This window comes from Dipteris shenzhenensis, chromosome 30 (assembly GCF_047967505.1).
Source record: "Dipteris shenzhenensis isolate YYH24624 ecotype China chromosome 30, Dip_SZ_1.0, whole genome shotgun sequence".
Lineage (NCBI taxonomy): Eukaryota > Viridiplantae > Streptophyta > Polypodiopsida > Gleicheniales > Dipteridaceae > Dipteris > Dipteris shenzhenensis.
This window is the reverse complement of record NC_141625.1, coordinates 13,664,934-13,679,312: the sequence shown is the minus strand read 5'-3', so window position 1 is coordinate 13,679,312 and position 14,379 is coordinate 13,664,934. Positions and strand designations below refer to the sequence as shown.

At 44.3% G+C, this 14,379-nt stretch overlaps 1 protein-coding gene across 3 annotated transcripts in view; it reads left to right on the top strand.

The window, feature by feature from the left end:
• The window catches only part of LOC147881743 (magnesium transporter MRS2-2-like), a 108,534-nt gene that overhangs the window by 73,568 nt on the left and 20,587 nt on the right, over positions 1-14,379 (top strand). For all 3 annotated transcript variants that reach the window (XM_087402099.1, XM_087402098.1, XM_087402097.1), the window contains exon 15: positions 10,472-10,548. In XM_087402099.1, the coding sequence (XP_087258225.1) occupies positions 10,472-10,548 (77 nt within the window). The remainder of the gene's footprint in view (positions 1-10,471; positions 10,549-14,379) is intronic.

Sequence of the window (14,379 nt, the reverse complement as noted above, 5' to 3'; positions counted from 1 at the left end):
ATACATAGTACATTTTTCTTTTTATTTACATAGAGACTGGCTTTCCTCAAAGTACTGAACACTATTCTCAAGTGTTCATGATGCTCATCAACACTTTTGCTGAAAACAAGAATGCCGCCAATAAAGTGTACCAAAAACTTCTCGATATACGGGCATAGTAAATCGTTCATAAGCATGATGAATGTAGCTGGAGCATTGGTAACTCCAAACGGCATTACCAAAAACTCATAATGTCCAAACCTGCTTCTAAAAGCGATTTTATGCACTTCCTCGGCACTAATATGGATTTGATGGTAGCCACATTTAAGATCTATCTTGCTGAAGATTATGGCCCCATGCAATGCATCTAGGAAATCATTGATCCGAGCCATTGGATACCTGTGCTTAGCAGTGATATTATACAATGCTCTGTAATCTATACAGAGGCAAAAAGTATCGTCCTTCTTTTTCTTCAATATCACTGGCGAAGCAAAAGGTGAGAAACGGGGTTGAATTTGCCCCAGCTTAAGGTATTCTTCCAGTTGTCTTCGCACCTCCGCTTCTTCGGTAAAATTTAACCTATAGGGAGGTCTATTTATAGGTTCTGCCCCCGGATTAGCTCAATCTTATGCTGAACATTCCGCTCTGGAGGTAACCCATAAGGCAACTCATCCCTAAAACAATCAGAGAACTCCTCTGCTATTTGATCAGCCAACTTGGCCATCTCCCCATCTTGGGTAACATCAGTGCTAGCCGAAGGACCATGAGTCGGCTCTACCGATGCTGTACAAAGAAACAAAAACTCTTCTTGAGCTTCTCAAACTTCCTTTACGGAAACCAACGGTCCTTGAGATATATCTTTTTCACCCTGTAAGACATACATCACATTATTCATCTTGAATTGATAAATGTGCATTTTCCAATCTATGGCTAATACTTATCTGGCCTATAATTGGCAATATTAGGCACCTTAGCTCTCCTAGGCTCGATCGTATGAACACTGGTTTTAGGATCCATTGGAGCTTTACCTTTCTCTTCATGAGATGGTCTAGTAGACATACTATGAACCATTTTCTGAGCTCGGATTGCCCTACATTTGCTTGCAATTGTTGAGCTAAAATCTGCTACAAGGCATCCTCCAATAATGCAATTCTACCAGACAGTGTATGGCCTGTTGGGCGCGACACCTGCAGGGTTGGCCGGACTCCCAACTCTACGGGATCCACCCTAGAAGCTTCTTTTTAAACTTTCATTTAGGTCGATTGGTTTTTTTTTTTCCGCACACTATATAAACCACAGTTAGGGGAAACGAAAACGGGGAAACATGGAACGGAAACGTTTCGGGATTTCTGGGAGGGCTGAAACGGGGAAACGCCACGTCAGCAAGGGGGGGTTTAAAAAAGGGGGTTTTGCGATGAGAACACACACATTTAGAATGCTATAGCCTACAGCCTACCTGTAACTTAAAATATAGTGCATAATACTTACCACATGGCACAATCTCACTTAGAACTTAGAAGTTAGAAGTTAAAATTTAAAACAAGTTACAAATTAGAACTTAGAACTTAGAAGCTAACTTAGCAGTGAGTAATACAAATATAAATGACAAATCTGAAATCGATGAGAAAAGCTGAAGATTGACAAGTTACAAAATGCCAAAGGCAATGTAATATATGATTCATATATGTCTCATTGTCAAGAGTCAAGACTCAAGACTCAAGAGTAAAAAGTAAAAAATTCAGATTTCCAAAAGCCAGGCTCTAATCCTTAAGGCCAGCCGCTACATCACTTGATCAAAAGCTAGAATGTAGAATCTAGATAGCTCAGCTGCTCAAGAGTCCTCCTCCTCCTCCACCGCCATCTCCTCATCGTTGTCGTCGTCCTCCCTCTCCTCCTCATCATCAGTGAGGGTGTCATCAGGCTTATGAAAACCAATGAACTTGTCATGAGTACTCCTGTCTCATCTTGTTAAGCAAACGCAAGTTTGCATTAACAAAGACAAGATCGTTCGCCCTGTGTGCTTTGAGACGGCTGCTCTTCTTTGTATGGATGTGGGCAAAGCTGCTCCACATGTGCTCACAAGAGGAGGAGCTACAACCCTAGCTGAGAATCCGAATGGCAACCGATTGCAGCTATGGAGAATCAGCTCCATAATCCTCCCACCATGTAACAGACCCAACTCGAAATCTGAAATTTTAAAGCTCATAAAATTCAGATATATGGCAAAGCTCATGAAATCTGAAAATTATAAATCATTAAATAATAAAATTTAAGAATTATAATGATTTAAGATTACCTGTCATGCTGGGCATCTGGCCATCCTCCTTATTGCGGTAATTGGCGAGCTGGTCCTTCACTGTCCGGCGAGCCTCTGGCATTGGTACCATCTTCTAAAGAGTGAGGTTCCAACCACGGACCACCTCTGCATCACTTTGTTGTGCAGTTGCCTTGTGCTGAAAATTTGGGTCCAACACAAATGCAGCCGCATGAATGGGAGAGTAATACTGATTACACCTTGTCACGGCTAAGTCCTCCAGCTCTTTCAACTTGCGGGGATCCTTCTCTAACACTCAGATATTTTCTATCATACGATCCATCCCCTCATATACCTTGCCAATAAAAGGCATGTGTCCGTCAACCTTTTTCAGCAACAAGACAATCGGCTTACACAAGTCATACAAGTGTGATGCATCAGCCCAAAAGTCATCGCTGCCTATGCACAAATCGTAGACCAATATCCCAAGAGCCTGCTTTGAAGTGGGCCATGCATCCCACTGTGGGCTTGCCACAACCTGCCTAAGAGCAGGTCTCATTTCAATGAGCTTGTGAAGCATCATATAATTGTATGCAAACCTTGTCTCTGCATACTTCAAAAGCTCCTTCCTTACATAGGTGCGATACGAAGAGAGAGAAAAATCATGGCGTTTAATGAACCTATCTCTCTCTCTTCCATTATCAATTACAGTTTTTACCCAAGGTAATTTGCCAATGTCTTTCAACAGATTATTCAAACAATGGGCAACAAAAGAACTCCATTGAATATGGGGGTTCCTTTGTTCCAATAATGCACCTGCAGCCCTATTGGTATTTTCACCATCTGAAACCAATTGCACAACATTAGACGGGTCCACATACTCCATCCACTGCATCTGCCCACATCTGCATCAAAACATTTGCTGTTTTTGGTTGTACTCCGCACTCTATGGAGTGTATGTACAAAGAAGATCCTCTACAATATGCCAAAATACCCTCTAGTGATCTACTACGTACGTCACTCCAGCCATCTGCTACCAAAATGACCCCATACTTATGCCATTTCTCTAATGGGCGGAATGGCCTTATTAACTGCCTTCACCTCATCCTCTAGAAGCTTTCCCCTCTATGCATCAAAAGTGGGAGGGGTGTATGTGGGCCCAAAGGCTGTAATTTCAGTCACCATCTCCTTGAAATAAGCAGACCGTGCCATATTGAAACTAATCCCATTCGAGTAAAAGAAACGGGCCACGGCTGCATCTACTTGTGCCTTCCTTTGTGGATGCCATGCAGTATAAAGGGTGCTTTGCCTTCGTGCAGGTGGGAGAGGTGAAGGAGATGCAGTAGGGGTAGAACCTGTAGCTCCAAGAACATGTGCACTCCTAGAAGATGAAATTGTAGTAGCAGCACTTGAAGTAGTCATATGAGCACTTGAAGTAGCTCCTCCACTAGTGGATGCAATAGTCCTACCTTTTTTCGCGGGAGGAAATGCCTCGACCTCTCGTGCCAACCTTGCTTTCTCTTCCTCGGAGATTTCATTGCATATTGTAATCCCCTCTCCCTTGATGCCAAGAAGATGGGCCTTCATCCTATCAAGAATCCGACCTCTTTTCAATCCACATAGCGTGCACATGAACTTGCGAGCGCCTCCTTTCTTGGAGTCGTAGGCACCCAGGATATCGACTTGACTCCACCAAAAATCTGCTTGGGTGAATTAGACCTCAGAATGAGACTCAGGGGTAGGGTGTCTTGAAGCCATGGAAGCTTGCTACTTGAAAGGGGGGCTGAAACTGAAAAGAGAGCCAAGGGTTGAAAGAGAGGGCTGAAACTTGAAAGTGGGGAGGGAACAGAAGGCTGAAAGAGAGGGCTGAAAGACGGGCTAGAGGAGGGCTGAAACCTAAAAGAGGGCTGAAGGAGTGGAGTTTGAGCTTTGAAGGAGGGTTGGAGGGGAGTAGATGATGATGGAGGGCTGAAGCAGCCTGCAGGAGAGAAAGGAGTGAATGGGGCTCAAGGAGGGCTGGAAAACCTTGAGGATGGAGAGAGTATGAGGTTGAAGGAGTGGAAGGAGGCCAAAATCGAAATCAAAAAGACGAAAATCGGGGCTGGCGGCGGATTTCGCGTCATTTGGAGACCTAGCAAATTTATTGTCTGAAACAGCCCGTTTCAGAGCCCTAAAACACGTTTCAGCCAGCCGTTTCAGGGTGCTGAAACGTTTCAGGATCTAGGCTTCTTTGAAACGGCGTTTCAGGCCTGGTTGGGCTCTGAAACGTGTTTCAGCTTAACTGTGATATAAACTATAAATGCAAACTGTCATAATTTCCCTATGCTAGGGAATGCCTGCAATCCAGACAACTACGACTTCGCAATTGAAACAAACACGCTTTCCCTATACTAGGGAAATATAGATAACCAACCCCTCAATAAAATTTCAAAACTCAAACAACTCCAAGGCATAAAGAAATAGAAAGCTCCTTGGTCCAAACTTCAGTGTTCAGGCCCATGATCGTCTCTATTCGACACCACACCACTTCGATATATCCAAATCCATTCAAAAGCGCCTCCAAACTGGTTTTCTGTCAAGTTCCATCCAATTCCGTCAATATATGGATGGAAAAAACGGGATTCCGTCATTGATTGATGGAATTCTCTAAACCATGAAATTTGACTTCCTCCAATCGTCAGCAAGCCTTCGTATGGCAACTCAGTGAAGCAATACACGTGTGTCAGTCTTTGCCTGGAAAGCGTTTTGACAATCAACTACTATGTGGAGCGGGTACGGTTCAGACTAAAGTAAAAAACTCTTGCAATCTTGACGACGCCCGTTTGTCCTTTTTCACTCTATGCCCACGCTCCTGCAACCTTAACAAAATTGAGACGGCATATATTTGTCTTTAAGCATCCATAGTGATCGTTCTCACAGAGGTCTCCAAGAGCGCCTGCATACAACCATCCCACGTGACGTATATCTACTGCTTGGGTTCTGTGACCACAAGAAAGGCACTTGAGTCGCTAATTTGCATGACTCTTCACAACCAGTTGCTATTACTTCAACGGAATCAATTATGAGTATTTTTAGCGTACGGGTTTGAGGGCTTTTGAATCTATGGGAATTTGTTGAGGTACCGCACAGTTCGCCTAGAGTTAGTAGCGTCAAACGGCTATCTGTATTTGTGGAGATGCATTTGCCTTTTAGCTACCAAATCCTACGCCAGGTAACTGCGGGCGCTGAACCTAAGCTTGCTTCAAAGATTTCAACGCAACCAAATTCGGGACGACCATAAACCCCTCTACACACGTTCACCCTTGGTCGATACAACCTTGGCTCTGATACCAAATATAAGAAGCAAACGACACTCTCTGAAAATTGAAACCCTGACAGTAATATCACGGGTGCAGGCGCACAGATTATCCGCCCAGCCAACCTCTACGTAAGCATGAACGAAAGATTCTTTCAATTCAGCTTCTACATGCCCACAACAGAGCCCACAAATCTCTAGATGGATCTAGCTTGCCACATGTCGTCATTCTAGGGTACCTATTGGGATACCATTTATTTACTTGCTCCTAGGCGCATTACACATTTAATGCATTTAAGACCCACAGCCTTAGACCCATCTAGTTAGTGCCTTGTCACCCTCATCAAGGACCTTGACATTAATCCTCTTGACCATTTACATGAAGCCCAAATAAATATAATACAAACATTGATCCTTTAAAGGAAAATGTCCACTGACCCTTCCGAGGTCATGTTACCTCAACTTGAGCGTAACAAAAGTTCCTACTATCTCCTTGCACTTCTAGATCCTTGAGTCTGCGTGCTCCTTGTTGAGCTTATTCAACATGCCTTGATCCTGCACCTTGCTGCCCTAACTGTCAGCCTAGATGTGCAGCCCCTTCTCAGCTTTGTCTGAAGCTCCTGTAGACCTCCTGGATGTAGGCCCTACTCTTGCTGATCTGCTGGATGTCTACTGCTCAAGTGGATGGAGAACAAGCCCCTTTGGCCCCCCTTTTATAGGGGCTGGTAGCCCCCAAATCAGCCCACCCAGTAGGGGCCAAAATGGCCGACTTGCAGCCTGTTTCAGCCGACCCGCTCAGTCTGTAAAAAACGACTGGTGGGGGAACATTTTCTGAGGGCTTGCAGGCCCTACCTGGCCACGTGGCAGGCTGCCACTGGCCCAGGCAGTCCTGCCCTAAACACGACCTGTTCCTGGCCCATAGCCTCTCCAAAACAGTTGCCTCTTCAACCTCTCTATTCTTCCTGCAACCCGCCTCTGTTCTGGCCATTGCCAAGCCCTGGTTGCTCTCTAAAAAGCTTGTACTGTCTCTGGAGGCCTTCATACAGCTGCTGACATCAGCACCATGTCATCGCTTTGTTTCCAGGCTGTATTTCCCGCACAGGTCTGCTCTAGCCAACCTTTGACAAACTCGTGGCACATCCATACCTTTGTTGTCCACCATTGGTCCGCCTTTTTCTTTCGGAAATCTTTTACAATGTGGCTAGAAATAGATCCCGATTCCTCTTCTTTGGTCTCCACTGTCTTTTTGATTTGCCCGCTTTAGTGTCATCTTTGTCACCTCCAATCCTTGGGTGATCTCTTAGATCAGTCTTGCAACCAAGTGACTTCTGAGCTTTACCTTGCAGATGGGATCGTTGCTCCCATCCGATTTCCCACTCTTTCTAAAGTTGGAAATGGGCATGTTTGAAGCCATTTGCAAGTGCCTGAAAAGAAGACTTGACAATCTTTGAAGTGATTTCAACACCTAAAGCAAAAAATTGACTGTTTACATCACCTTAGTGAAACGATGTCTCCGTTGGACGATGTTTCCGTTGGAGGGTTCCTTCCTTCAGTGTGTCGGAGATCACGAGGATGCCACCTTTAGCTCTGATACTATGTTAGAATGAAGGGGACTGTTTGAATAGAAGCTAACACAGTGGAATGATCTCAAATCCTCACTAACCTCTCTCACGGTAGAAGCACTCACTCACTGAAATTCCACTCAGAGGAGTATAGGACAAAAAGGAGAAATAGAACTCATAATATCTTTGTCGACAACTGTGGGAAAATTGCTCAAGGATGAGCCAATTACATCCCACATGTATGAACTTTCTTTATCTTTCAAGGATCAAGGAATCACTGGGTTTATGATCACAAGGAGAAGCTATGGAGAAGCTCTACAACAACGACAAAGATGACAAGGCATTGCTGGCAAAGGATTACGCTGGCAAAGGGATGGGCAAGCCTAACGGTGGTAAGTCCAAGAAAGACGACTTTGATGAGGATGACACTTCCAAGAGGAAGCAGAGCAAGAAGTGCTTCTATTGTGACACGCAAGGTCATTTTGCAAAGGACCGCAAAAAGAAAAAGGCAGATTCAGAGGGTGATACAAAGGCCGAAGCTAATGTGGTAATCCATGAGCTGTTCTTAGTGACATCTCCGTGTGTTATTGAGGTCAGATATGCTGACTTAGAAACCACAGTGATGATGTCTGACATTGAAATGTGGGTCGACGAGTAGTCAGAGAACTTTGTGAAGGTGAAGGACAACATGGAGTGCTTGGTATCTTCCAGGTGCGTGTCTATTGATACTGACACAAGGGTGGATTCCATGGAGTGCCCTGGGGTCTCATGTTCAGATGGATGCTGTACTTCAGAAGGGGACAATACAAGATTACACAGGCTATTGGAATGTGCCTCGATGGAGTGCATGGTTTGCTTTTAAAGTAAGCACACAGGCAGTATGACGATTTGGTATGTACATGTTTCTCGTTTGAGCCTTTATAGCATGCTGTGGAGAGACTTTGCTCGTCATTTGTTGGTAGAAGGGGAAGTGTGGGTGCTTCTTCAAATCTCGGACGCAGATTGCTGGAAGGTGATGGATGAGGTGTAGTGAAGCCAGAAGAGTACCTGCTTGAGAGCTCAGTGAGAGTTCGTGGTCCAGGTTATCTGGAAATATTCATTTGTTGCGGACCTTGCCAAAGGAAAGACGGGTTGAGACAGACCCTCAAAGCATGGTGCCTGGAAGACTCCAGGTTGGGACAAGTGGAAGATCACGACGGCTGGTTTGCTAGAGTTCGAAGGTGAGAGCGTAACTGAAGGTGGTGGTGCCAAGAGGTGCTACCAAAGATGGACCTGTGTACCAGGATGGTGTGCAGAGCGGAACCATACTTGGTGAAGCAGGAGCCTAAGGATGAAAAGCCAGGAAAAGATTTCGACATCAAAATGGTCCAAAGGACTATGACCAGGGAGTTATTGGAGCATCGTCATTGACGTTTTGGTATTGTTCGAGATGTGTCGGTGAGAGGGGGTGTTGGAAAGGTCACCTCCCCATCTGTAAGCCCCCATATGAGGAGAGCATGGGGGAGGGAGACCTAGGGAAGGACAAAATGGAGAGGGGCTGCCCCATGGGCAGTACCTCATAGGAAAAGAGAGAAAGAGGCTGCCACATGGACAATATCATGGCTGTCATGTGGGCAGCACATCTAGAGATGTACCTCATAGGAAAAGAGAGAAAGAGGCTGCCACATGGACAACATCATGGCTGTCATGTGGGCAGCACATCTAGAGATGTACCTGGAGCCATCTGGGAGAATGGATCAGCACCATGGATAAGGCGACTGGCAGAAGTAGGTCCAGGAGCAGATCAGTGGCAATTTGGAGCTCCAGACATAGGCAAGGAGTGGCTGTATGAAGGTGGCACATGGCGGGGTACTTCAGCATCAAAGGCGCACACGCGAGGGGCAGGTTTGGGGCCTGCACAAGGGCCTGTTGATGGCAGGGCAGCAGCAGCATAGGGCAGCCTAGCAGCAGCCCAAAAAGGCTTGGCTAGGGCCCTTATATAGGGCTGGTTGAGCCAGCCAACCCCTGCCGACCAACAGGTTGGCTGGGCCAGCCAACCAAGTCGGCCAGAGGGGGCAGAGGACCACACCATTGGTGGGACTTTGGATCTATCTCTTTTGTATTGTGTCCATAGCTTTGGACAGAAATATATTATTTTGGTGGTTTCTCTATCTGTCTGGTTCATTGTCTATTGATGAGTTTGCATACCTATGCTAAGCACATAAGTTTAAGAAGTTTGTGATTCCACACCCCACACCACACTGTGTGAGCTCCTGGGCAGTTCTATTCTCCTCAAATCTTGATCATCTTAATGAAGAAAGAAAGAAAACTCTTGAAGAAGATGGTTATGTCTATTAGGCTCTGTCTTACTCCAAATACTGAGGCATATGGCTGCACAATAATGCAACTTTTTTAGTGCAAAGTTTCTTGCAACAAACTTGCATAAGAGTCCGTTCCATATTCTCCTTAGATAATATTACATGTCTCTTGGGTTCTAGAATCAGTGTTATGTATAAAATTTTTACTTTTACACATAAATTGTACCATATTGCCGTTTCTTATTCTGTCATTTCAGCTCAAGCCGGAAACTTCCTTTCTGGCATTTCTGGTGTTTCTGTTTCCCTCCTTTCCATTTCGGTGTGCAACTATGATGGGAAAGGGAAGGAATGAGAGGGGGGTGAAGAGGGAGAAGGGGTCCTCCAGGGCCGTGTAGTACAGCCAAGAGGGGGACGCCAAAAAGGGGCCTGCTTGAAGCCCAAAAGGATGAACAAGCTACCCCTATTGGTCAGCCCTAGGGCTGGTGAAAAATGGGCGAAAGGTTGGACGGGGAGGAGAAGTGGTAGAAGAAAGGGGTGAGAGTAGTAGAAATGGCAGAAGTAGCAAGGGCGGGCTTGAAAGGACATGGCGAATGGCACGAGGGGCAGTGCTGGCCCTAGGTAGGATGGGGGCAAGGCAAGGCTTGTGTAAGGCCTTGCTAAATCCCACAAATGATTTCGTGCCTCTTGACACTCACATACTTTCCTTTTGTGAATAGTCTTGCGTTTCCTAGTTGTAAGACCATTACCCATTTCTCTTGAATCTTTATCTCTAAACTCAAATGCTGAGTGGTCTTAGGAAATGATCAAGGGTTTAAAAAAACTTTCAGTATTGTCTATGTAAACAACACACTAATTGAGTGTTAGTATTAGAATTTAGTGTGAGGTGATTTAATGGATGGGGTGAATGGTGTTTTTAGATTGTGCAACCAAAGTAGACGTGCTTTCATAGTTATGTTCGGTTTCATAGATTGCATATTGTTTTGTTTCCTGAGAATGATTTTTTACAAAAGCTGTATCTTTGTGGGTGACATCTCTAAGTTTATACAAGCATTTGGAGGAAGTCATGGTGCTATATGTATGATAGGTGAAGGCACACGTATGACTCGAGAAGAGTTTGAGAAGTTGCTTCGAGCTCATTCATCAACTCGATTTATCCGAAAAGTGAGAGCTTTCATCATGTTTTTCATATGGTATATCATCTTTGTATGACATGTACAATAGCTAGTCGTGAAAAAACCTTTGCAGATCACTTCTAAGTCTCTTTTCTTCAAGGAAAGGCCAATCAAACTTGTGCAATGCCAGCAAGATCTTAAAAAACTAGAAGTTCTGAATACCATCTTTATTATTGAGCACAATAACAGCGAGGGACAGCCTTGATGCTAGGGTATTGGAATGATTTCTTGATATGCTCAGTATGCCTAAACAGGCACTATCCTGGATCTCAATGTGTGCACACTCAGCAAGGAGATACCTGAAAGTATTTTTCATTATTGGAGTTACAGCAACTTCATATTACAACAACTGGAAGGGGAAATTTTCTAGGACCTCTTGAAACCTAGTCATAGGCAAGCCATTCCTGGTCTTGGTTGAAGTTTTCACTCAATAAGCTTCTGTTTTTGTTTTAATTTTATTATTTCCTTCCCTTGCATTTCAGAATAGACTTATATATATACTTTCTCTAGCATTACTCATGTTTGAATGGTCTTTCATTACTGTCCATGACTTTATTGGTGCCATGAATCTGAAATGAGTCAGAAATAATCATTTCTTAGAGACGTTCACATACAAACAATGTTCACATTCCATCCGGAAATGGTTTCTCAATCTGGTCATGACAGGATGTTACACTTATGATTAGTTTTCTTTAAACTAAGGCATATCTTTTTTATTATATATATACACCTTTGTAAGACTAGAATATATCCAATCGTACAAATTCAGATTTTTTTGTTATACCTTTTTTTGTTATTATTTTATTTGGGTGAAATGAAGTTGACATTTTATTTCAGAAGCATCGCATTAAACCACATTATTTTTTCAAGAAAAAGGAAGCTTCTATCAATGCTTGAAAAACACCGTACAAGAGAAATAACTGGCTGTCAGAAAATAACCAGCCTCTTTCCTAGAGAACCTAGCACACTGCCTAGGGAATCTCTGGAACAGGGGCTAACAACCAGGGTGGTGGTCTATACATCTAGTGGATATTATCCCCCGCTGCGGAAAGGGTGTAGAAGACACTTGTAGGCCAAGCCTTGCAGAACCGCTCCCGTCTTTTGACAGTTGCTCTCAATCTTGGAGTATCGTGCTTCCAAATGGAACACAAGGTAAAGTCCTACCTGATGGCAATAAGGATAGCTGATGGAGTTATCTGCTGACCTCCCATCACCTGACTGTACCACGCGACCCATGTTACGTTAGCCATAATCATGGAAGCCCATGGTTCGGTTATGGCGAGGCGGGAAACCAGAGGCTCGATAGCACTTGCATTGGTGCGGCCTAGAGGGCTTGGGTCTAGGGTTACACCTAGGTTTAGGCAATATTGAGGAGGTGCAAAAGGAGCCCAAGTGAGGGCTTTTATGCGTAAGGTCTCCTATGGGACATGTCACACATGGCACTAAAGGAGAAGGCCAAATGGAAGTGCTGGGCATGGGGGAAGGCTCTAGAGAGAGACAAGTCCATCTGAGAGAAAGATGGTGGAAGGAACACGGGGAGACTCGAATTCACACAGCTCTTTGGCAGTCTTGTGACTAGGAGGTAACTAGCACGGAGCTGTCTATTTTGTTCTCGACGTAATACTGGTATCAGATCTTGGTTTGGCTCCTGCTTGCTCATCTCATCCTGGTCTACGATCTCTCTCATAGGATAATCGTTCACTTCAAAAAGCCTTGTTACCCCGTCAGGATCAATGCCAAGTCCACGAAATAAAATGCCATGGAGTGCCAAGTGAAATAACCGGTGGCATACTGCACTTCTTAAGGGTAATAGCGTTCAAGAGTTTGGAGATTGAAAGCGAAATTTCATAGACCTACATGCTGCCGGGCACTACATGCAGCCCCTCATTCCAGGCCTTGATACAAGGATTCTAAGAGTTTGCGATTGCACTCGGTGATATCCTGATCTTAAGTCAATTCTAGTAAAATATTTTGCTCCTTGCAATTGATCAAAGAGCTCTTTAATGCGAGGCATAGGATACTTATTTTTTAATGTGATTTTATCTAAGGGTCTATAATCTATGCATAAACGCATAATGCCATCTTTTTTGTTTACTAGTAAAACTGGAGGTGATGATTGAAAAAATTACTAGGTTGAATTTGGCCCTTTCTAAGGTATTCAACTAATTGTCTTTCGACCTTGTAGGCTTTGAGCTTGGTTAGCACATCCTCATGGGGAGCTCCAAAGTAGTTGGAGGGGTCGAAAAGAAGGTGACACATGTTAAGTTTACATGCAATCTTCTAGGTAGTTCTATGAGGTGTTCTATTGTCACCCTGAGGAGTCTCTTCTTCTCGGTCGGTTAGTGGGCTCTTGGCTCTCCCATGAGAGTCGGTGGAAACGACCCTTGGCAGTAGCATATGGACACAGTGAAGGCGACCTCGTGCTCGTGGATCTCTGCAATTGATTGGACTTGAGCTGCTGGCTTTCACGTGAAGAGGCGTGATCCCTAGTCGGTGGAGGATGATGATATAGTTTCAGTTCAGTGTGTGCGTATGATCTTGATTATTGTATGAGCCTTTGTGGCTTTTTTGTTGTAGTGTCTTGTAAAGAGCAACAAGCTTGGTCGGGCTGAGCTCTGGGTTTTGAGAATAATATCGTCTATTGTGTGTGAGAGTTATTGAGTCATTCTCTTCATTTCGGTTCTATTCGATTCTACACAGTTTAGTCTCTGCACACACTACGTGTTTTAAGGTAGTTAACCATCAGTGGTATCAAAGCAGAGAAAAGACTCTTGGGAAGCCTTATGCATGTCAAGATACTCGAGCTTGAAGGTACTCACTGCTCTGAAAAAGGTGAGGAAGCTAAGGTCGAAGAGAATCCCAAAGTCGTCACTTGATATATTGGCAGAGGTGTGCTTTCGAGCTCGATTGAACCCGTTGAGTTTTTGAGATGGAAGTGTCGTATAAAGAGAAGTATGGCGGGATGGTTCTGATTACCTTCAATGGTAAGAATTTTCCGTCGTGGCAGCTTGCCATCCGCCTATTATTCATGCAAAAGGAGCTTTGGGGAGTCGTTGCTGGGATGGAGAAGAAGCCGAAGGGAAATGCATCAGAAGCAGAGAAGAGTGCATGGGAGACAAAGAATGAGAAGGCAATTGGGTACATGGGACGAGCTCTAGGTCCAGAGTTTTTTCACCACCTCGATGTGAAAGTGTCAGTAGCAGAGAACTGGCAAATGTTGGACACTCTATTTGGGGTCCGCATGAAACACTCAAAAGCTAACTTGAAACAAGATCTCTTCGATCTAAAGATGCTCGAGGGAGTGAACTTGGGTGTGTTTCCGAATAGGATGCAAGCCTTGCTCAGGCAATTAAACGAACTTGGAGCAAAGGTAGAGGATGAAGACAAGAAGGCAATCCTGTTGAAGAGCTTACCATCTGATCAATGTGAAGAAACAGTCAGGATCCTGAGACGAGATGACCATATGGATTTTTTGGATTGTGTAGGGATACTGCTCAACGAGGAGAAATGTACCAATACAAGAATCTACGACCCTAGAGTGTTTGCAATTACTGATAGAAAGAGAAGACAGATAGAGATACTCGAAAATACAACTACTGTGGCAAAGAAGGACATATTGAAAGGTTTTGTTACACTAAATAGCGCGATGAGATCTTGAAATCAGAGAAAGGCAAGGATAGAGCACTAGTGGTAGATGATAAGGAGAAGTCGACCATGTTGGTTGAGGTAGATCACCTCAAAGATCAAGACTATGCTTTCTAGGGTAGTATAACTACCTAGTGTCATGCTCTCTGTGAGCAATTTTTGATGGTTGTTGAGT